We start from the raw sequence: 25,285 nt of genomic DNA on the forward strand, positions 1-25,285 counted from the left end.
AAGGCAATTAGTTCCCTTAGCTTTTCTTTGTCTGAAAAAAATGTTTTTCTTTTTATTTTATTGGTAACAAATTTATTGAGGTATAATTTGCATACCACAGAATTCACCCATTTAAAGTATACAGCTAAATGACAAATATAATCATTTTATTAATTTTTTGATCATTTAATTAATTTTCACTATATTCAGTGTTGTGTAACTGTCATCCACAATAGATTTTAAAACTTTTTATCACCTGAAATAGATACCTCACACCCTTTATCAATCACTCCCTTCCCAAACTTTCCACCTTCAAGACCTAGACAACCCCTTATCTACTTTCTTTCTCTATAGAATTGCCTATTCTGAACATTTTATATAAATGAATTCATTCAATACAAGGTCTTTTGTGACTAGTGGCTTTCACCTAGCATAATGTTTTCAAGGTTCATACATATTGTGGGGTGAATCTGTAATTCATTATTTTTTATTACTGAAAAACATTGCATTGTATGGAATGTATCTATTTATCTGTTCATCAGTTGGTAGACGTTGAGGTTGTTTCCATTTATTGGTATTATGAATAATGATGATGGGCTGGGGATGTGGCTCAAGCGGTAGTGCGCTCACCTGGCATGCGTGCGGCCCGGGTTCGATCCTCAGCACCACATACAAACAAAGATGTTGCGTGTGCTGAAAACTAAAATATAAATAAATATTTTAAAAAAATAATGATGCTGTGAACATTTGTGTACATGTTTTTCTGTGGAAACATGTTTTCATTTCTCTTGTGTGTCTACCTAGGAGTGAGATTGCTGGAACATATGGTAATTATATGTTTAATATTTGCAGGAACAGCCAGCCTGTTTTTCAAAATGGTTTCACCATTTACATTCCCACCAAAAATGTATGAGGTTTCCAACTTCTGTATGCCCTGGTCAATCCTGGTATTGTCTTTTTGTTTATAGTCACCCTTATGCATGTGAAAGAACATCACATGATGGATCTGATTTTCATTTCCCTGATGTTTAATGATGTTCAGCCTCTTTTGATGTGCTCACTAGTTGTTTGTATATAATATTTGGGAAAATATTCAGATTTATGCCCATTTAAAACTTGGTTTATTTGCCTCTTTATTTTTGAGTTGTAAGAGTTCTTTATATTCTGACAGGTATTTTGTTAGATATAGTATTACAAAATATTGTCATTTAGTGGGCTGCCTTTCACATTTTTTTGTATCCTGAGGATTGAACTCAAGGGCACTCAAACACTACGTCACATCCCTAGCCCTTTTAAAATTTTTAAATTTTGAGGTAAGGTCTTTCTAAGTTGCTTAGGGTCTCACTAAGTTGCTGAGAGGCTGGCTTGAACCTGCATGGCACTGAGCCTTTCTTTTATATTCTTGGTAATATTTTTACTTTTTAAAAAATATTTATTCTCTTAGGTGTAAATGTACACACACAATGCCTTTATTTTTATGTGGAGCTGAGGACCAAACCCAAGTCCTGTCCGTGTAAGGTGAGCGCTCTATTGCTGAGCCACAATCCTAGCCCCAAAATTTTTACTTTTAAAAACATCTTTATTGAGATATAATTCATATATATAATTTACCATTTAATTGTATAATTTCTTGTTTTTGAGTATGCCCAGTGAGTTGTGTAATTATCATCACAATCAATTTTTAATGATGGTACTGGAGACTCCAGGGCCTCACATATGCTAAGTACATGCTGTAATACTGAGTTACACTCTCGTCACCATAATTAAATTAAGAGCACCTTTATCATCCAAAGAGGAAAAGCTGCTGGAGAGAAATAGGGGATGATAGTGTTCTTTGAAGGAACACAAGTTTTAAAATTTTATGAAGCCCAAGTTGCCTATTTTTTTCTAAGAAGCCACCACCAAATCTAAGACTGTGAAAATTTATATCTACATTTTCTTATAAGTGTTATATAGTTTTAATTCTTACATTTTGGTTCTTGATGTACTTTGAGTTTTTTTGTGTATCGTGTGAAGTAGCAGTCCAACTTCATTCTTTACCCTGTAGATATTCAGTCATCACAGCATCATTTATTTTATCTTATTTTATTGGTTCTTCTTAGTTTTACATGAAAGTAGAACCCATTTTGATGAAGTTAAACTAGCATAGGATATACTTATTCTAGTTAGGATCCATTCTTGTGGGTGGGCCCAATAGTGGAGTTCACTTAGGTAATTTCATATGTGTACATAGGAAATTATGTTAGATTTATTCTACTATCTTTCCTATTCCCATCCCCTCCCTTTCTTTTGTTCCCTTTTTCTGATCTACTAAATTTCTCTTTTTCCCTCCCTCCTTATTGTGGTTTAGATTCTACATATCAGCAAAAACATCTGACTTTTGGTTTTTTGAGATTAGTTTATTTCACTTAGCATGATATTTTCCAGATCCATACATTTACTGACAAATGTCATAAAGTCATTCTTCTTTATGGCTGAATAATATTCCATTGTGTATATATACCACAATTTCTTTATCCATTTGTCTATTGATGGGCATCTAGTTTGCTTCCATAGCTTAGCTGTTATGAATTGTGCTGCTGTAATCACTGAGATGGCATCAAACTAAAAAGCATCTATAGATGCTAACACACAATAAGGGGTGGGGAAAATAGAAGTTTATTGGGTTAGACTAAGTGGAATGAAGGGAAGGGAGAGGGAATAGGAATAGGAAATATAGTAGAATGAATTGGACATGATTTTTCTATGTTCCTATATTAATACATAACCAGTGAAACTCCACATCATGTACAACCACAAAAATTGGATTCCAACTAGAATAAGTTATACTTTATGTATGTATAATATGTCAAAATATACTCTACTGTCATGTATATCTAAAGAGAACAAATAAAAAATCTTCTTCACAGAAAAAGAAACAATCAAGAGTGTGAAGAGAGAACCTACAAATGGGAGAAAATCTTTTGACACCTGTACCACAGATAGGGCATTGATTTCCAACCATACAAAGAACTCAAAAAAATTAAAGGCAAAAAAGCAAATAATCCAACCAGTGAATGGGCAACGGAATTTAAAAGACCTTTCTCAAAAGAAGAAATATGAATGATCAACAAATATTGAAAAAATGTTCAACATCTCTAGCAATTAGAGAAATGCAAATTAAAACTACAATAAAATTTCAACTCACTCTAGTTAGAATGGCAGTTATCAATAATACAAGTACCCAAATGTTGGTGAGGTTGTAGGGAAAAGGCAATGCTCACCCTCTGGAAGGCAGTATGGAGATTCCTCAAAAAACTAGGAATAGAACCATCATTTGACCCAATTATCCCACTCCTCAACATACAACCAAAAGATCACAACCTCATTTGCTAAAAAAAACTATTCTTTCTCCACTGAATTGTTTGGAAGTCTTTTTTACAACTGGTTGCCTGATAAATGTCAGAGTTCATTTCTGGATCCCCAATTTTATTTTATTTGTCTATATATCTATCCTTCTGCTGGTCCCATACTTGTTTACTGTGGCTTTGAAGTAAATTTTGAAATCAAGAAGTGTTATGCTACAACTTTAATCTTTTCTTTCTTCCAACAATTTTTTAGCTGTTCTGGGTACTTTGTATTGCAGGTGAATTTGAGGTTTGTCAATTTCTGTGAAGCAGTCAGCTTACTTTTGATAGGGAGTTTGTAGAATCTCTAGATCAAATTGGGGAGTGTTGCCATCTCAACAATAGTAAGTGTTATGATCCATGAACATGGAATGTTTTTTCAATCATATGGAAATTTTTTTCCATTTATTTAGATCTTTATTTCAACAATATTTTGTAGTTTTCAGAGAATATGCTTTATGCTTTTGTTGTTGAATCTGTTTCTTAATATTTAATTCTTTTTCATGATATTTTAAATAGAATTTCTTTTTAATTCACTTTTTATTTTATTTCACTTTTGATTTTTAATTGAAACTTATGTATTATGATTAATTTTTATTTATTGAAATTGTATTCTTATTTATATCATTTATTAGTTTTAGTAGTTTTTTTTTAGTTTTAGTAGTTCTTTAGTGCATTCTTTCAGATTTTCTATACACAGGATTATTTATCCCCAAATAATTACAGTTTTAATCTTCCTTTGCAATCTGATTGCTTTTGGTTTCATTTTCTTGTCTAATTGCTCAGACCAGAACCTTTAGTAGAATGTTGAGTAGAAGTGGTGAAGGACTACAACCCTGAGTTGATAGGGTGAACACAGGTTTTTAACCTGTAATCATGCTCTTACTCATGGGTTTTAAATAAATGTCCTTATCAGAAAGAGGAAATTCTCTTGTTGATAGTTTGTAGAATTTTTTAAATTATGAAATGGTGTTGGAGTTTTCAAATGTTTTTTCTGCATCTATTGAGAATATCATGTGGTCTTTGATTTTTATTCTGTTAATATGGTATTATGTATGGGCTGAATAGCCCCCCTGCCAATTCACATGGTGAAGTCCTAACCTCTACTCCCTCAGAATGTGACTATATTTGGAGAGGGGGTCTTTAAAGAGGTAATGAGATCATTAGAGTGGATCCTAATTCAAAATAACTGTTGTCCTAAAGAGAAGAGAAGATTCAGACTCAGGCACACACAATGTAAAGAATGCCATGTGAAGATACTAGGAGAACATGTCCTTCTACAAGCCAAGGAGAGAAACCTTAGGAGAAACCAATGCTATCAACACTCTGATCTTGGATTTCTAGTCACCAGAAATGCAAGGAAATAAATTCTGTTGTTTATGCCACCCAGTCTGTGGTTGTTTTAGCAAACTTTGGTCCTGTGAAGTGGAGTTTTATTGTAATAAATACCTAAAAATGTGAAGCAGTTTTGGAATTGGGTAATGAGTAAAGTCTGGAAGAGTTTTGAGGTGCATATTAGAAAAAAGCCCACCAACCTGAAGAAACTCTTGGTAGAAATGTGGATGCTACAGGTGACTCTGGTGAGCTCAGTAATAAAAGAGACTGTAGACAAAACTTCTATAATTTTAGAGATATACATATGTCACGAACACAGTGTTGGTAGAAATATAAATATTAAAGATGTTTCTATTGAAGTCTCAAGTGGAAATGAGACACATATTATTGGAAACTGGAGGAAAGTAACTCCTTTTTATAAAGTGGCAAGAAGTTGACTTAGTTGTGTAACAGTGTTTATGGAAAACAAAACTTATAAATGATAAACTTGAATATTTAGTTGAGATTTTTAAGCCAACTGTTAAATGATTAGTCTGATATATCTTTGCTTTTTAGAGTGAAATATAGGAAGAAAGAGATAATTAAGGAAGAAATTGTTAAGCAAAAAGAACTTGGACCAGGAATGTAACTCAGAGGTAAAGTGCTTGTCTCAAATGTATAAGGCCCTGGGTTCAGGCCCCAGCACTTGAAAAAAATGGAAACTAGAACTTGAATATTTAGGAAGTTTTCTATCTCATAAATAGCATATAAATCAGAAAGCATCATTTGGAGAGATTATAACTGTGTGACTTATGGACCAATCAGCCATGTCAGCCAAAATAGAGATGGGATTATACCAGCAGAAATGCTGGCAGCTTGGATTCCAGGGGGCAGAGAGGGGATGAAGCAAAGAGAGGCTGTTGGGCTTCTGAAATTGTACAGCACAACTATTGCTGTGAACATGAATTTTCCTCCAAAGAAAAGTTTGAAGAAAAGGAAGAATGACCCTAAAATTGGTTTAGATGTTAGCAAAGCTTCCTGTACCACCAGAGACCCAGAAGGTGCAGGGCTAAGGGAGTAAGGCTGCCACTCTGGAGAGACCAGAGTTGGCACCACCCCAATGGGCCCAGAGTGCAAAGCACTGAACCAAAAAGATTTTATTTTTCAGCATTAAAATCAGTACAGTTTTGCCCTCTAGGTTCGGTTATGCTTGCCTCTTGTGGCTAATTTTGTTTTATTCCTTCCTTTTGAAATGAGAATGCCTATTCTATGCCTGTCCTAACATTGAATTTCAGAAACAGAAAACTTGTCTTGCTTCACAGATTCATAGCTGGAGAGGAATGTAATTTTGCCCCAGGAAGTATCATACCTCACATCTCACCGATGCTTGATTACATTATATTTGGGACTTAGAGTTGGGAGCCTGCAGTCAGTGTGTTATGGGTTAAATTGTGTTCCTCTCCAAATTCATTCTAAACCCAGTATTTTGAGGTAGGGTCTTTAATGAGATAATTAAGTCCATTAATTTAGACCCAAATGTAATACAACTAGTATCTTGTAGTAAGAGGAGATTAGAGCATCAACTCACACATAAGGAAGATCACATAAAGATACAAGGAGAAGATGGCCATTTGTAAGTCCAGGGCAGGAGAAACTACCCCTGCTAGCTATTCATGGACTTCTAGCCTTCAGAACTGTAACAAAATAAATTTCTTTTTTATTCCTGGAATGAATCCTACTTGGTGAGGGTATATAATTAATTTTATATACTGCTAAAGTTGTTTGCTGTTATTTTGTTAAAGATATGTGTAACTGTATTCATAAGAGATATTGTCTGTAGTTGCTATGGTTTGGAAGTTTGTGTCTACTAAAAAATTGTGTTGAAATTTAATTTCCAGTATGATAATATTAAGAATTGGGGTCACAAGGATGTGATTTATGAGGGCTCCTCCTTCATGGATGGGATTAAGGCCTTATGTGTCAAAGTGGCTTCCCAGAGCATGAGGCCCTTTTGCTATTTTGCTCTTCTGTCATGTGAAGGTACAGAATTCAAGGTACCATCTTGGCAGCAGAGATTGGATTCTCACCAGACACTGATAACTTTATTTGGTCTTAGTGTCAGGGAAATATTAGCCTCAGAATGGAAGCATTCAACTTCCTATTCTTTGGAATAGTTTGTAAAGAAATGTTATTGATACTTATTATTTTTTCAGTATTGAGGATTGAATCCAGGAGCATCTAACCACTGAATTACACTCCCAGTTTGACTATCCTTCCCTCCCTCAGTCATTCATTTCTCCTCCTCCTTCCTTTTCCTTTTCTTCCTTCCTCCTCCTCCTTCTTCCTTTTTCTCTCCCCCCTCCTTCTCCTTTTCTTCCTCCTTCTATTTCTTTCATATTGAAATAGGATCTTTCTAAGTTGCTGATGCTGCCCTCAAACTTGCAATCCTCTTGTTTCAGTCTCTTGAATGGCTGGGATTACAAGCATGCATTATTGTGACCATCTTATTTACTTAATATTATACTTATTTAAATGTTTGGTGGAAGCCAGGCTTAACCCCAGCAACTTGGGAAACTGAGACAGGAGGATCACAAGTTTGAGATCAGCCTGGGAAACTTAGTAAGTTCCTTCCCCACCCTCCACTCTGTAAAAATTAAAAGGACTGGGAATGTAGCTCGGTGGTAGAGCACCCTGGGTTCAATACCCAGTGCTACCAAAATTTCAAAAAAATTGTTTGACAGAATTCATTGGTAATGCATTTTGGTCCTGAACCTTTGTGTATAGCTCTTTTTAACTAATTAATTCTCTTTGCATTTTATATTTCTTTTTTACTTTTTTACTTGATTTTAGTATTACTATATTTGTAGGAATTTTCCATTTCATTTAGACTGCTCATTTATTAGTATACAATTGTTCATATAGTTTCCTTATCTTTCTTTTTATTTATGTAAGGTCAATAGTAATGTACCTTGTTTCATTTTTGGTTGTAGTAATTTGAAACTTTTGGCTTTTTCTCTTGGGTAGTGTAGTAAAGATTTGTTAATTTTATTGATCTTTTCAAGGAAGAACTTGTAGTTTCTTTGTCTTTATTGCTTTTTCTTACTATTTTTCTCATTAAATTCTTTTCTAATTATTTTCTTCCCTGCTTCTCATTTGAGTTTACTTTTCCAATGTTTTAAGGTAGACGGTTATGTTATTGATTTGAGCTCTTTTTAAAAGAATGTTGACAGCTATAAATTTCTAAGTCCTGCTTAAGCTGTATCCTGTAAGTTTTAACATGTTCTGTCTTCATTTTTATTCATCTAAGGTTATTTTCTTTTAAAAAATATTTTAAAATTGTTGATGGACCTTTATTTTATTCATTTATTCATATGCAGTGCTGGGAATTGAACCCAGTAACTCACTTACGCTAGGCAAGTGCTCTACCACTAGGCCACAACCCCAGCCCTAGGTTATTTTCTAATCTCTCTCTCTTGGTTTATTATTTGACTTGTTGGTTATGTTATTATGTATTGTTGAATTTCCACTTGTTTGTGAATTATCCATATTATTTTGGTTATTGATTTTTAATTTTACTCCATTGTGGTTGAAGAACATACATTGTATGATAGCAATCTTTTAAAATTTGTTGGTTTGTTTTGTAGCTTAGCATATATCTTGTCATGGAGAGTGTTCCATGTATAATTGAGAAGAATGTGTATTCTGTGGCTGACAGATGAATGTTCTACAGTTTTTACTGTGATCTAAATGTTTCGTCTTCCCTTCCCACATTTATGTTGAAACCTAATATTCAGTGTGATAGCATGAAGCGGTTGTGCCTTTGAAAGCTGATTAGGTCATAAGAACACTACCCTCATGAATAGGAGTAGAGCTCATATAAACTGGGCCCTAGAGAGTTGCCTTGCCTCTTCTACGTGTTAGGACACATCAAGAATACAACATCTGTGAAATGGAAAGTACATCATCATCAGACACCAAATCTGGTGTCTTGATCATAGACTTCCCAGCCTCCAGAACTGCCAGAAATAAATTTTCATTGTTCATAAGCTTCATAGCATATAGTATTTTGTTATAGCAGCCCAAATAGAGGCAGATATCTTTTAGGTCTGGTTGGTTTTTAGTATTGTTCATGGCTTTCTTTGTTGATCTTCTGTCTAGTTATCCATTCCTGGGAGTGGAGTATTAAAATCTCCAGCTATTGCTATAGAATTGTCTATTTTTTCTTTCATGAGTTTTTAGTACTTTTTTAGGTTAGGTATGTATCTAATTGTTCTGTCTCCCTAATTCACCCCTCTGTCATTATAAAATGTCCCTTTATATTTATAGTAATATTTTTTGTCTTGTAGATTGTGTATTGCCCTAATGCCTCTTGTGTTTGCTGTTTCCACAATATATATTTTACCATCCTTTCTTATTTTATTATTATTATTTTTGTGCTAGGGATTGGACCCAGGGGTGTTCAACCACAGAGTCACACCCCCAGCCCCTCTCCCTTTTTGAGACAGGGTCTTGCTGGGTTGCTTAGGGCCTTGCTAAGATGCTGAGGTTGGCTTTGAACTTGTGATCCTCTTGCTTCAGCCTGCGGAGCTACTGGGATTACACGCATGGGCCCCTGTGCCTGGTTCCTATTTTTATTTTTCAATCTAAAGTTTGTTCCTATAGACAATATATAGTTGGATTTTGTTTTCTTTAAAAAATCTAGTCCAAAACTCTAACAATTCTACTTTTTGTTGGATTATTTAATCCATGCACATTTAATGATTTTATTGATACAGTTGGATTTATGCCTGACATTTTCCTCTTTCTTTCCTATGTGTCATCATTCTCTCTTATTCCTATGCCTCTCCCTTTCTTATTTATTTATAGTGAGTATTTTATAATTTAACATTGCAATTCCTTTAATGTTTTAAAATGTATTTGTTTGAGTTGTTTTCTCAGTAGTTTCTCCAGAGTTTACCATACACATTCTAGCTTAGTAGTATCTACTTCAGATTTATATTAATTTGAGTGACATATAAAATATTATAAAATAAAATATAACTTTATTCCTCCAACCTTTTCCTATTATTGTTAACTCTGTTACATCTTTTGGTGGGTTGAATTGTGGCTCCCACAAAAGTTATGGAACCTGTGACTTTACTTAGAAAATAATCTTTGAAGATGTAATTAAGTCAAGGGTCTGGGGATGAGGTCATCCTGGATTTTCCAATGACTAATTCCAATGACAAGTGTCTTTATAAGAGGTAGAAGAAGAGAAAACACACACAGAACAGAAGGTCATGTGGACCTGGAAGAGTCAAGGAATAGAATACTCCTGGAGCCTCTAGAGGGAGTACAGCCCAGCCAGTAAATGGAGTTTGGACTTGTCCCCTCCAGAACTAGGAAAAAAATTGTTGTAAGCCACCCAGGGTGTGATAATTTATAACAATTACTACAGAAAACCATATTGTTGGGTTTGTTATATATATATATATATATATATAACAAACCCAACAATACATTCTTAGTATATCTTTTAGACATGCTGAGAGAAAAAAAAGAGCAATATACATTTATAACATTTCTTATATACCATTTCTAGTTCTTTTCATTTGTTTCTGTGGGTTTGAATTACCATCTGGTTGTCATTTCCTTACCTGATATAGCTGCTCTCCTACCCACCTCTTTTGTGTGATTGGCAAATTTGTTACATTTCTGTTTTATGTCCAACAACACATTTCTTTTATTGTTTCATACAATTGCTTAAGATACAGGTTTTCTATTTTACTTTCAAAGTGTAGCCCTCAGAGCTTAAAGTCAGACTTTGGTTAATCAAATCAGCTCCAAGAGAGTAGATCTAGCTCTTTTATTTTATATATATATATATATATATATATATATATATATATATATAGTAATTGAGTCCAAAATTATGTTTACTTAATAGCCACATTGTACTTGGGGTTTTTGTTGTTGTTATCCCAAATACCTGAAACTGGATAAGTTGTTAAAAAAAGGGGAGGGGGTTCACATTGACTTGAAGTTCTGGAGGTGGGAAAGTTCATGAATATGGTGTGGCATTTACTTAGTTTCTTGTGAAGCCTTCACAATGGAAAATAGAAGAAGAGTTCATGTGGTAAGAGGAAAAAGAATGAGAGTGGAGGAAGGAAGTCAAGCTAGCTTGATAGCAACCTGCTCTCACAGTAACTAATCCAGTACCAAGAGATGTAATATACCACTGTAATACCAAGATGGGCATTAATCCCCCCTGAGGGTAGTACCCTATCACCTAATCTCACAGGTTGCACATCTGAAAGGTCCTACAACTCTTAATACTGTTACATTGAGGGCCAAGCTTCCAACAAAATGAATCTCTGGGTGAAAAAAATATCCAAATGATAGCAAGCCATATCACCTATTTTTCATGATGAGTTGAAAATAAGAATTTTGTGTCTTTTTTTTTTGCTAGATGCAAAACTGTCAAATATGAGACAGTTCTAGACTTTTATATCTATTTTTTTTAGCATTAGGTACTGAAGCCAGGGGCACTTTCCCATTGAGCTATATCCCCAGACCTTTTTATTTTTCATTTGAGACAGGATCTCACTAACTTGCCCAGGCTGTCCTTGAGCTTGGAATTCTCTGCTCCAGCCTCCCAAGTCTCTGGGATTACAGGTGTATGCCACTATGCCTGGCTTATACTTACTTGTTTTAAAACTCAAAAATTTACTAACATCCAGCCTATCTGTTTCAATTACATCATATATTTACCTACATTCAAGCTTCATATTGGTAAGCACTCAAATTAAATCTTCCTCTGAGTTACTGATGAAGTTTTCTTTAAGTGTGGTTGAAAAGGAAGTCCTAAAATCACTACTAACCATTCTTCCTAATATCAGTTTGTTACATAATTAATGTGTAATTTGATATAAAATTCTCAACATTTTTCTGAAAAGTGTGTATACAATCTTATGCTATATGATGGTTTAAAAATGATAAACAAAATGTCATCAGGAAAGATACTTAAAAGTCATTAAAAGTAAATAATAATAATAATAATAATGTGACAAAGTACTAGCCAATTTCATTTTAAACACTAAGTACAAGAACTATTCCCATAAAAATCATGAGCATATCAGGACACTTATTATAGACTTTATTCAATACTGTCATGGATGTTTAAGACAACACAGGATATGAATACACACACATGCATTATATTAGAAAGAAGAATAAAATATATTTAAATTATTAAAAAATGTCTAGGTAATACAAATTTTTACCTGCAAAATCCCCTCAAAATTAAAAGAAATCCCAGAAAAATTGAAGGAAAAATAATATTTCAATGAGATGATTAATTAAAAATATTAAAATCAGAACTTTCCCACATACCTACAATAATTAAACAAAAGTGAGCTTTTTATCAACTATGGATAAATGAAAACATACACTCAAAAGTCTCTTTTCTACCATAACACTCAACAAAAATAACAAAAAGAGCAGCAGACAAAATAAAATAAAATCACATCTGTGATGAAACTCCATAAACATTTGAATAATACTATGATGATTATGAAGATAATTTCCCAAGTGCCATGAAGATTGGATGAAGATGTGAGAATGCTGTGAAAATATACCTACTACTGGAGATTTCAGGAAGGCCTGGTAGATCAGTGTTTCCATGCGGAAATTTACTCTGAGATGCAAAACCAATGACTCCTTGTTTTGGAACAAAAAGATCTAGGTAAGAGACTGAAGGCATGATTCTCGTAATCCTGTGACTAAATAGGATAGAAGTAAGGGCTGAATGCCATAGTGAGCAGATGCATCATTATTTCAGGATTGAACCTAAGGATGTGGAAAGCTCAAGAGAAAACTCTGAATGACCAGTTGTCTTGCAGTTGCCAGTTCTCATCAGTTTGAAGACATGTAAAAGCTATGGTACCCACAAAACACTCTATCAAAATGGCAAAAAAAGAGAATGTTTAACTTTAAATCAAAGTAGTTGTTACCCATCTGATTACATATTCTATCTGCAAGCAGCTGGTCTTGGAAGAACTTCTCTCAAAGATAAGTAGTGCTCAAAAGAGCCAACATGGGATCTATATTCGTATTGCAAGAAAGGAAAAACTATATACATGACAAATTACAAATGAGAATACACACCTGAAATTTTATACAAGCAGATTTTTAACAGAAGTCTTTAGCCAAAAAACTCACAAGACCTAATTAATCAATTATTTTAAGATTAAGAAATAAATATTGTATATATTTATCATGTACAGTATGCTGTGAAGTTTGAATATATTGTGGAATGGCTTAATAAAACTAATTAATGTAGTAATTATCTTGCATACTTTTTGCACTGATAGCACTTAAAATTTACTCTGCAATTTTTGAACATAGAATACATTGTTTTAATAGACCTTTTGAATTTATGTCTCCTAACTGAAATTTTGTATCCTTTGACCAACATCTCCCCACTCCAACCCCTTTTGACCACCACAGTATTGCCTTCTTTTATGAATTCAATTTTGTTCGACTTCATGTGCCATCATCCCTGGGTATCTGTGGTATTGGCTACAGGGCCCCCACAGATTCCAAAACTTGTGGATGATTAAGTTTCTTATATAAAATGTGCATAAAACATATGCACATCCTTCTGTATACTTTAAATCATCTCTAGTTTAATTATAATACCTAATGTAATGTAAGTGATATGTAAATGTTTGTTACATTTTATTGTTTATGGAATAATGACAAGAAAAATGTGCATGTTCAGTTTAGAAGCAACTTTTAAAAAGTATTTTTGATCAGTAGTTGGTTGAATTCAGAGATGTGAAATCCATGGATATGGAGGACTAACTGTGAAAATGAGATCATGTGATCTTTATCTTTCCGTGCCTGGCTTATTTCACTTATATCCTCTGGATTCATCTATGTTATCACAAATGACAAGGTTTCCTTCTTTAGTATTCCATAGTGTATGTATACCACATTTTCTTTATCCATTTACTCACTGATGAGTCACTGATGGAGACTTAGGTTGATACCATATCTAAGCTGTTTTGAATATTGAACATGAGGGTACAAATTGTAGTCTCTTTGACATATTGGTTTCATCTTCCTTAAATATACACCCAATAGTGGGATTGCCAGATCATATGGCCATTTTTTCTTCAACTTTTTGAGGAACCTCCATGCTGTTTTGCATTACAGCTGTACTAATTTATATTCCTACCAACATCATGTAGGGATTCCCTTTTTTCCACATCATTACTAACATCTCTTTCATCTTTGACAACAGTCATTCTAACAGATGTGAGATAATATCTAACTGTGGTTTAAATTTGCATTTCCCTGATAATTAGTGATTTTGAGCATTTTTCATATACCTGTTGACCATTGTGTGTATGTGTGTGTCAGGGGGTGGGGTGTGTTTTGAGATATCTATTCAGTTTCCTTACTACTCCTTTTTTTTCCCCCTCCCAGTGCTGGGGATCCAACTGGGGGCCTTGCATATGCTAGGAAAATGCTCTACCTCTGAATTATGTCTGCCATCCCCTTTACTCAGTTTATTTCTTCTTTAAAATTAAAAGTTTTTTAACCTATTGCCTAGAAATAAAATTAGAGAAAACTAGAGTATAAAAATAAATACAATTTACATTAATGAACATTCTACTCAAAGTGAAAAATAGCAATAAAAACCATGTATGTAAGTCAAACTTCATCAAAAGCACAAAATAGTATTTGTTACTTTCATGACAAAAAATGTGAACGCTAAAAATATGTAACACACACACACTTTTGTCTCAAATTTTAAAATGCACTCAAATTTCTCATTCTTAATCTAAAACTAGTTATAACTTCCTCCAAAACATACTTATTTTCATTAGTACACACAAAACTCTTAGCATCTACTGGAAAGACCCACAATGATATGATTAAGCTTTACCCTGCATTTGCAGAATGATAAAGCACAGTTCATCATATTAAGAAGATAATAATTTTATTTATTTTGCCTATAAATAAGAAATTGGTATTTTGGACTGTCTTCTAATCCTTTATTCATTTCAAATGTGTTGTTTTCTTATCATTGAGTTGTTTGAGTTCCTTATCTATTTTGTATATTCACCTCTGAATATATGGTGTTCAATATTTTCTTCAGTTCTGTTTGGAAAACTTAATTTTCAATGGCCTCAGAGAATCTAGAACTCAAAACAGAGTTCCAGAGTTTCAATGACAAAATGAAAAGCCACAAAAGTCATGAAATGTGAGCTGGAACAATTCATGACATAAATGGAAGAGAAATATAAAGTCATCACAGAAATTAAGGCCATATTAGAAGCAGTAAAAAAGGCGAACAGGTTCTGCCTAGGATGTAGTCCAGAGCAAGAAGAAATACTTGAGAAATTTGAGAAAAATAAATGGGAAATGGCAAATAGTTTAGCAGAATTAGAGAGAAAAACATAGATTTGAAACACAGAAAAAAAGAAATCCAACTTACTCCTAATAAATGTCCTCAAAGAGACAAAATATGTGGAAAAGGAAAAAAATACCCAAAGGGACCATTCAAGGGAAAAAATTTTGAAATACAAATAAACTTCAGATTTTTACTTCCAGTAATATAAATCTACTTTTGTCTTTAGCCTGTGACAACTCAGCAAATAGGCATTGGCAGTGGTTTGCCCTGATGGTCAGACTGCAATCTTGGACTCTTATCACATATACAGTATTTAGAATGAAAGGACAAGACATCTTTTTCTTGGAGCTGATTTACCTACCTGAAATATGACTTAAGTTCTGAGGGTCACTATTTGTAAGATGGAAAATATTTTTATAGAAAGGTTTTTTTTTTGGTCAAGTGTGACTTTATTTTTTTAATTTGTTATAATTAATTATACATGACAGCAGAATGCATTTTGATTCATAGTACACAAATGGAACACAATTTTTCATTTCTCTGGTTGTACACAAAGTAGAGTCACACCATTTGTGTCTTTATACATGTACTTATTGGTACATCATTAATAAAAATAACAAGTAAACATAACATAGAGTTAATTAGAGTGTAAATTTACAAAGAAAGGTCCAAGACACTTTAGAAGGTATGTATGTCATAGAGAACAATTAGTTCCTTAGAATAAAAACTTGGCAAAGAAATTCTGTAGTGATTTGTTATTGGAAAAGAGTCTAAGATAAAAAAAAAGAAAAGACCAAAGAGGATGTTTTATATCAAGAGTGCTTTAGCTACTTTCAAAACTTGAGAAACAAAATTAAATGACACAGATCTCTATCTTCAAAGAACTCCCACTCTATTAGACTTGCTTTGGGCAATTGGTTAAACTATCATACAGGATTAAAGTCTGTTTAATGTGATGATGATGATGTCTTATTTGTTGATTAGTTTCCATAGTACCTAATATATTTCTAGGGAACAATCTAAAGCACTAAGAAAATTTTGTTTAAAGTACAAGTATCCTTTTACTGACAAGTGCTTAAGTGGGTATCAGATTCAATATTTTCTTCTTTTGGCTTTGAGATCTGTGAATATTTTAAAAAACAGCAATGAGGCAGTAGATGCCAATACCTTCTCCAACTTCGCTTTCAATTCAATTCGGGCTTCATACAGAGAACCACTATGGAAATTTACCACAAAAATCCTTCACACATTCCTCAGATTTCTAGCTTTCCTTGTTCCTATAGCCCCATTTAAACTGCCACTAACATCTATTTTCAAGGCATTTAATTTTTGCCTACACATACTGTCCACCTAGATATAGTTTAGTATTCTTAAACCTGGTGTAAGAGGCTTCACTATAGGTCTAAAATTAAAAGGTTTCTCCAAAAGTCAAATGCCATCTCTCCAAATGTATTTCATATGCTACTAGTGGAAAGAATAACTTTTAATCCCAAAGCAGTTAGCTTGACTAGTAGCAGTAAATGAAGACAAGGAAATACAAATCCTAATCTTTGGCACTGAAGCCAATAATTTGTTTGTTTTTGAAATTTGTTTAAGAATAAGTTCAATTTTTGTGGACTATTTCATATCCTAGTAAAGTTTGCTAATTGACTCTACTCTTGTGGCTGAACCTAATGGGCACACATGTTTCTTGTTTAAATTTTGTCTGAGACTTAGTTCCTTAATTCACAAAGGCAAACTAGTCAGGGTGCACTTACTATTTACACTGCCTTATGTTACATCCTATATATAGTTCCCTGGAAGAAACAGGGAATGGATCTGTGATGTACAGGGGAGGTAAATGGTTCTCAGTGGAACACTGAACTCCACTTTTCAGTGGGAGAGTTCCACTTTTGATCTTAAAAAGAGAGTTCTGGAGTTGTCACTCTCCCCACAATTTAAATCAGCAATTTAAAAATATTACACAAATATTCAAACATAAACAAAAAATTGAGAGAAATTATAATTAACCTACATGTGCCATCACCCAGCTACATTAATTATCAATGCTTTTAGGCAATTTTTAACCAGAAAATGTTCTGGGAGCTTTAGTTCTTTGATCAGTTTTCAGTTTTTGCCTTTCAAATTTTTATTCTTGGAGCTTTGAACTCTGCAACTATATTTAAAAGAGGGTTTGAGTGAGGAATTCAGTCATTTCAGCTCGCCTGTCTCTCAGAAACTGGGTTTAGGTGGCAGGCGGAATTTGGAGGTGTTGTGGTTCAGAGATGTTTCTCACTGAACTGATCACCGTCGCGATTTCCGTGCAGAAGCCCGAATTGAATTGAAAGCGAAGTTGGAGAAGGCATTGGCATCTACTGCCTCATTGCTGTTTTTTAAAATATTCACAGAGAATGAATTTACAGAAGGGAGTTTCCTGGTCGCACTGTGGAGACTATCTCAGTACTTTCTTTCCCCTCCACATATTCTCACAACTTGTTTGGGGACAAGTTGTCAATTTTTAAGTTTCTGGTTTTGGGTATTTTTACTGGTTTATGACCTCCTCGGTTACTCTGAGCGTCTAGAGTTGTCTGTACTCCCAGTAGGGCTTCTTAGGAAACGAGAAACTGAGGTCTGGCAGAAAGCAAGAAAAAACAACAAACAAACAAACAAAAACCCCACATAAAATCGTAAGCCTTGCGCTGGCTTTGCTGCCTCAAAAGCCTGAGTCTGGGGGAAGTTTGAAGTGGATACTGTTCCCCAAAGTGCCCTCCTTGTCGCCTACATTGAACTCTGGGCGGCTCCGGAGTCTTAAGAGGGTGCGGGAGGGACTTCAACCCTCAGCGAGGAGCCTGGGAACAGCACCCAACGCATCACAGCACTGGGTTCCTGGGTTCCTGTTTCCTTAAGCCTAAAAGGCGTGGTCTGTCACGTTCACGGTTCCGCCTCTCACCGCCTCCGCCCCGCGGTTCTGCGCCGAGTTCTGCACTTACAGTGGGCAATACAGGGGGTCAGTGGGTCACAGGGACCGGGCTAGACGGTCGACTTGGCGTGGAGGAGTCCAACCGGGTTCAGTCCCACTTACCAGCTGTCTTCTGGAAGAGGTTATGACTGGGGCAGTGTTAGGGCGTCGTCTTAGGAAACGCCCTTAAAGGTGAGACTAGTTTCTCGGAACGAATTCCTCGTCCCACCGTGCGCCTGCAGCCAGAGCCAGGGGCGAGATCCCACCCCGCCGAGACTGAAGAGGGCTCTTCTCCGGCCCTGGCAAGTTTACTCGCCTCTGCTCCCCTAGGCGGCGCTGCGCTCCTCCGCACCCGGCCGGATCCTCTTTCCCAGACGGCGGCAAAGCCTCCAGTTTAGCAAACAGAGCTCCCAGCCGGCCAGCGCCGGGTAATTCCCGTATTCCAGAGGCCGAACGTGGGCCGGCGGTCGCTGCACTTCTAGTTCGCGTCGGCTCACAGAACTTGCTCCTCACGGTGACTTACGGTCTCCGGGAGTCCGGAGCATGGTCCCAGGTCACCGCTGGTGGAGCGTGGACGCCAAAGGGGAGAATGATGGGTTGGATGGTGGTGGTACTCTGTTTGTGGGTCTCCTGCGGCGCTGCCGCCAAACAGTTGGAGTACTCGGTATTGGAGGAGACCCAGCGGGGCGTGGCGATAGGCAATGTCGCCGCGGACTTGAAGCTGCCGGCGTCCTCTCTGTCCTTAAGGAACTTTCGCATCCTCTCCCACCACCACGAGCCCTACTTTGGAGTGGACCTGGGCAGCGGTAACGTGGTGGTCCGAGAGCCCGCGGACCGCGAGCGGCTGTGCGGGACCAAAGCTTCCTGCGTCTTGACCTGTGAACTAATGTTTGAGGACCCTCTGGAGCTGCACAAGATGCGTGTTCACGTCCTGGATACCAATGACAACTCACCTCATTTTCCTGCCGGCGATGTGCAGTTGCACATCCCGGAGTTCCTAACACCTGGAGCCCGCTTTACTCTCCCTAATGCCCAAGATGCCGATGAGGGAAGCAACGGGATGCTCAGTTACAGCCTAAGCCCCAATCAGCACTTTCGCCTGGACATGGGGTCGCGAGTCGACGGCAGCGAATACCCGGAGTTGGTGTTGGAGAAAGCTCTGGATCGCGAGCAGCTTGCCACCCATCTGCTGGTCCTCATAGCTCAGGATGGTGGGTTACCTGTGCGCTCCGCAGACGCACAAGTCACCATCATCGTGGTGGACACTAACGACAACGCACCTGTATTTGAACGCTCTGTATACCGTACCAAGGTTCCAGAGACTGCACCAAATGGGACGGTGTTGTTCCAAGTTCGGGCCTCGGATCCAGATGAAGGCTCTAATGGTGAAGTCTGGTATTCCTTAAGCAATAGCACTCAAGCAGAGCTGCGACATATCTTTCACGTACATCCTAAAAGTGGGGAGGTTCAGGTAGCTGCTTCACTAGGTGCACCAGAAACGCTGTTGGAGGCATACATTGAGGCAAGGGACGAAGGTGCCTTCGGTTTAGTGAGCACTGCCAAACTGCTGGTGGAGGTGACTGATGTGAATGATCATGCCCCGGAGGTGGACTTCATGACTATCTCCAATTCAGTACCTGAGGATGCTGCCCCTGGCACAGTGATTGCTCTCCTTAGTGTAAAGGACGAGGACCTTGGTCCCAATGGTAGAGTCATTTGTAGCATGTCCAGCAGAGGCCCTTTTCAGCTGAAGGCTTCCTTTGACAACTACTACAGCCTCCTGACTGATGGGCCTCTGGACCACGAACAGATAAGTGAATACCAGGTCCTGATCACTGCCTCAGATGGTGGCTCACCCCCACTCAGCACCCAAAGGACCCTCACTGTGTCAATTGCTGATGTAAATGACAATACACCAAGATTTCCTCAACCACAACAAGAAATTTTTGTGGCTGAAAACAATGGCCTTGGGGCCTCTTTAGGCCGTGTGTTTGCCCAGGACCCAGACCAGGGGAAGAATGGCCTTGTCTTTTATGAACTGTTGGATACTCTTAATTCTGAAGGGATGCCGGCCTCTAGCTTGGTGGCAGTGGAACCATCCAGTGGGGATATCACTGCCAAAACTTCCTTTGACTTTGAGAAACTCAGGGGATTTCACTTCCAAGTGGAAGGCTGTGATAGTGGCATTCCTCCCAGAAGTTCAACAGTGACCGTAAACTTGTTTGTGGTAGATAGGAATGATAATGCTCCAGTCATCTTGTTTCCCTTGCCCAGAAATGGCTCTATCCCAGTGGAAGCTGTGCCCCGCTCTGCCAGAATAGGACACTTGATCACAAAAGTGGTAGCAGAGGATGCAGACAGTGGTTCCAATGCCTGGCTGTCCTACCATATCTCTCAGGCTTCTGACTCTAGCCTTTTCAGAATTTCAGCCAATATGGGAGAGCTCCGAACTGCACGCTTAGTTCTTTCCACTGATGCACTTAAGCAGAGGGTAGTGGTAGTGGTTCAGGACCATGGAGACCCTCCACTTTCCTCCTCTGTCATTCTGGGTGTACTATTGAGCAATTCTGTGCCTCAAGTCCTTCCAGAATTTGAAGATGTCTGGGAACCAGGAGGGCAACTTTCTACCCGGAACTTGTACTTAGTAATTGCCCTGGCCTGCGTTTCCTTTCTGTTTCTGGGGTGCTTACTTTTCTTCATGTGTATTAAGTTGAGCCAGAGCCCAGGTTATTGCTCTCAGAGCTGCTGTCACTCTTCAGAGGATCTGAGGTATGGAAGGAAGATGGCTTCTAATCATTATATGACATCAGCCACAGTAGATGTCACTACAGTAGAGAGACTAACTCAGACATATCTCTATCGGGCCTCTCTGGGACTTGGTTCTAATCATAACAGTTTGCTGTTGCATGGGGAACATAATGCTGCTGACCTGAGAAATCTGGCCACTGGGGTAAGACTGAATTTGCCAATCTCCTGTATTCAGATTCAGAATAGGAAAGGGGATCATACAAATGTCAATGTCATGGTAAGCAAATTTTATGGGATTTGATTCTTCTGACTGGGAGATGGCTGCTAGCTATATTCTGAAATGTTTTTTAGATGAATCTTTGATAAAATTTAATCAATTAAATGGAATACTTTTAAGCATACCCTGTGCCAAGAATTCTGGGAATATAAAAGTGTTTAGAAGATTATCATAAGCCTCAAGGAGATTATGGTTTAGTTTTGAGAAATAAGGGTAAAACATTAAAAGCTATTAAAATAATAAAAGTAATATAGAGGTCTAAATCAACAACAACAAAAAAATGAAGCACCAGAGCATTTCTTGAGAAACATATGTGCAAGACACTCTGGTACGTATAATGAAGAATAAAAAAATATTTAAAATCTTTGTATACTAAAGCAAACTATCATGGAAGAGAACACATTTATCCAGACCATTACAATGCATTATTAAATGGTCACAATACCCACAAGAGATGTAAAAATGAATTGCGGTGGGTATTCCAAGAAAAGAGAGAGAAAGCATGAGAGAACAGCTGGATAGGGAGGGAAACAGAAGTGGCTTTGTGATAGAGATAGCATTTGATTTGTATCTTGAATGATATACCATTTGATAAAATGTGGCCTATTCTGTAGCTTACACTTTTCATGAATATCGTTTTGGCAAAATATTCTCCATTGAGAAAGGCACTCAGAATATAGCTAATGGCTCCACAACAGTGTTTTGTCATTACATAGAAATTATAAGCATGTCTCAGAACATCTATTTGTACTCATATAAAGAAGAAAATAATATTGGGTATAGGACTTAACAACCTTTTATTTTGCATATTTTTAAATATATTTTACAAAAAAGAAAAATGACTAATTTTTGTGTCAGAAGCATTTGTATGTTCAAGGGTGAACTTACTATTCAAAGTCCATTAAACTTGGATTTAATTTTCTTATTAGTTTAGAAGCCAAATATACTTAACAAATAGGTAAGTGCCATATTTGAGATTAATGTATCTAATCAAAGATAAATGATTCAAATACTATAGTTTATTCATAGTGGCTCTTGACATTTCAAAATTTTTTTGAATGGAGTCAGGAAAATACCTTTTTTTCCTAGGAATTCTACACTATTACTTTCTGACCTTTCTCATAGAAATTATGGATATATAGAGAGAGGTATACAGAGATAAGGAAAGGAAAAAATGAAGCGTTCCTTATTTTGCTCTTTTAGGCTATGAGGGGGAAAGGGAAAGTGGGTTATGAGTTATTCTCTCACAAATAATGATGGTAACTGGAAATAAAATAGATTCACATCCAGCATATTTTTGTAAACTTAATATTATCACAGAAGAACCCAATCTGTAAGATATGTCTGGTAAATGCTTGCTGAAGGAGTTAATAAATAAATATGCAAATTTGTGAATTGAATTATAATACTGTTCAACATCTAGGGGAAAGTTTCACTTTTCTGCTTTTCCTGTGTATATATAGTTAGTTTGATGGTCACTTTCAAATTATGTTGTTTCAGTGATTATTTTCTTCCTCAGCACATGTACTAATCAAATAGCAGAGTGATTTTCTGGTCCAAGAGCTAGCTCAGTGTTATATTCTGGGGCAAAGCAAAAGTCCAGTCTATAGATGTCAGTGACAAAGGGATCAATGGGGTCACATGTTGTTTCATTGTGACATTTGCAGTGAGTGCTACTTACAGAATCTCAGTTAATTTTGAGGGAGAAAATGGGTCCCCCCAACATAAACATGAAATATCAAAGCTATTAGTATATGAATACTTTTCCATCAAGAAAATTAACCATTTATTCCTTTTATTTTATTGTTTTCTGTTACAGAGTTGAGAACACTAGTAATGGCTTTGAAGTTTGGGAATCAGGAATTATTTGAGAAAAACATTTTTTACTATGGGAAGGAAATACATATAAATTATAGGAAGACCAATGAACCTGGAAGTTAGAAGGATAATTAGATACTTGAAAATATATCAAGTAACAGAAAAATCTTCACCACATTTAAAATCTTCTCCACATTTAAAAAGCTTTTTAGTTTTTATTGGTGCATATCAATTATATAGAGTAGAAGGGTTTTACTGTGGCACATGCACATAAGATAATTTGATTGACTTCACTCCCCATTAACTCCCTTTTCCCTCCTTATCTCCTCTCCTTCCAGATCCCCTTACTCTATCCTAATGGTCTCCCTTCTATTTTCATGAGACCCTTTTTTTTCTCTCTAGCTTCTATATGTGAGAAAAAATGTATGACATTTGTCTTTCTGAGTTTGACTTATTTTACTTAACATGATGCTCTCCATTTCTTTCCATTTTTCTGCAAATGACACAATTTTCTTCTTCTTTTATGGCAGAATAAAACCCTGTTGTGTATTTTATTTATTCATTACACATTTAAAAACTGATATGTGTAATAAAAAATCAGAGATAGGCTTCTCATAAGTGCAGGAATATTATGCCATCCCATTATTTAGTTCAGCAATCCTTTCTCATCATTGCTGATATTTCACTTTTTGATAGTCCATTGGTTTGCTAATAATTTTTGGAAGTCTGGATATTTCCATATAAATAATGATTTTAAGAACATGAATAAACAACTTATGTACAGCTGAAGTTCTGTAGTTCACACAGGCATTTATTATTTACTTCTTCCTACTCAATAACATATTGATCCAATCTCGATTCTTTAGCAAAGAATGCTTGTTGTAGTATGCATGGAATGTCTTAATATCAACAGAATTCTAAAAATATTTATTGCTTGAATTTTATTAAACAAAGTTCCTTTGAAAATCATGAAATTTAAAGATTATGTGTACCTAAGTCATAGTCATTTTGATACATGTGTTCATACTTTGTTCAAATTTTAAGCTCATCCCTCATTTTATTTACAGTGTACATTAATATAGTAAGTATAAAATACTAAAAGTTGTCGGTTTAAGAAATTTAAAAACATGGTTTTTATTGTGTCTCTCCTATTAATAATATTTAAAAGATATAAACAAAATCGATCCACTGATGATTGTGCAATAAATAGACAATATGTATCTTTTTTTGTTAAGAGTCTTGGATTGGGGTTATAGCTCAGTGGTAGAGCACTTGCCTAGCAAGTGTGAGACCCTGGATTCGATTCTCAGTACCACATATAAGTAAATAAAATAAAGGTCCATTGACAACTAAAGAAAAAAAAAGAGTCTTGATGAGCAATTTAGTTTTTTCAGTTGGTAACTAAGATAGTAAGTACCTCATTAGAGGTAAGGAGGTACTGTCATTTACATATTAATGTAAAATTTACTTGTCATTTAAAATTGTTTGCATTGGAAAGTTATTTTAGATAATATATATTAATGTAGTCAATATATGTGAGATAGCATACAACTGGCCATATTTCAATATTCCACATGAAAGTTATAGTTTGAACATACCAATGTCATATTAGTGTATTGTTCTTCTTGAATTAAACCAGTTCCTTTTTTTCTAGGGCCTATTGGATATAGGAGAGTTCTGCTCTGCAGTATCATTTGTTAAAAGTGATAGAATATTTTTGGCATTCAAGTTTTTTTTTTAAACATATATTCCACAAGTAAACTTTCCCATAGGTTAGTGAAATCTTTCCTTATATCTATTTTGACTTTGAGGCTGATAATCACACTTAAAAAAAACTTAGGAATACTGTAAGAAAGCTTGCACAGCATATAAAATATATGGAGGTTTAAAAAGTTATTTAAATAGTATACCAGTGTTTGTTGTATAATAGAGAACTTCAAATTCATACTGAAGAATGAAAAATAGCATTATAACTTGAGTGGACAAAAGGAAAAATCTATACTTGGAAAACATGAGTGGCAAAATATTGACAACATGTCTGACAATATTAGTGACCTATTGATTTTTGTTGTCTTTAATATTTGCTGTTAGAGGAAAACAATAATATTCCAGAGACTAAATACATTTAATTGGGTTGGGAGAAAGGTGGAATAAATTGCTAAAAGGTTTTTTCATTGCTCAAATGCATCTCATATGAATATATTGACATTTGGCAGAACTCAAATATGGAGCACAGCCCAGGATTCTGACTAAAGTATTATAGAGTGAAAGAAATTTGTTGGTAAGGATCATTCTTTAAAAATAAAGCAAAACAATCAAGGTGACCACTTCTTTCATTCTCAGTTTTAATCTATGAGCTAAGGGAATAGTTTGAGATATAAACAAATAAAAAAGATATGAAAAAGATAAAAACAATTAAGATT

At 35.8% G+C, this 25,285-nt stretch overlaps 2 protein-coding genes across 2 annotated transcripts in view; both read left to right on the forward strand.

The window, feature by feature from the left end:
• The window catches only part of LOC144253692 (protocadherin alpha-13-like), a 42,812-nt gene extending 24,395 nt beyond the window's left edge, over window positions 1–18,417 (forward strand). The window contains exons 2-3 of the mRNA XM_077796403.1: window positions 17,968–18,126; window positions 18,184–18,417. Coding sequence (XP_077652529.1) covers window positions 17,968–18,126; window positions 18,184–18,417 — 393 coding nt within the window. The remainder of the gene's footprint in view (window positions 1–17,967; window positions 18,127–18,183) is intronic.
• A 191-nt stretch (window positions 18,418–18,608) lies between these two features.
• The window catches only part of Pcdhac1 (protocadherin alpha subfamily C, 1), a 33,883-nt gene continuing 27,206 nt past the window's right edge, over window positions 18,609–25,285 (forward strand). The window contains exon 1 of the mRNA XM_077796441.1: window positions 18,609–21,044. Coding sequence (XP_077652567.1) covers window positions 18,609–21,044 — 2,436 coding nt within the window. The remainder of the gene's footprint in view (window positions 21,045–25,285) is intronic.

This window comes from Urocitellus parryii, chromosome 1 (assembly GCF_045843805.1).
Source record: "Urocitellus parryii isolate mUroPar1 chromosome 1, mUroPar1.hap1, whole genome shotgun sequence".
In the NCBI taxonomy this organism is placed as follows: domain Eukaryota; kingdom Metazoa; phylum Chordata; class Mammalia; order Rodentia; family Sciuridae; genus Urocitellus; species Urocitellus parryii.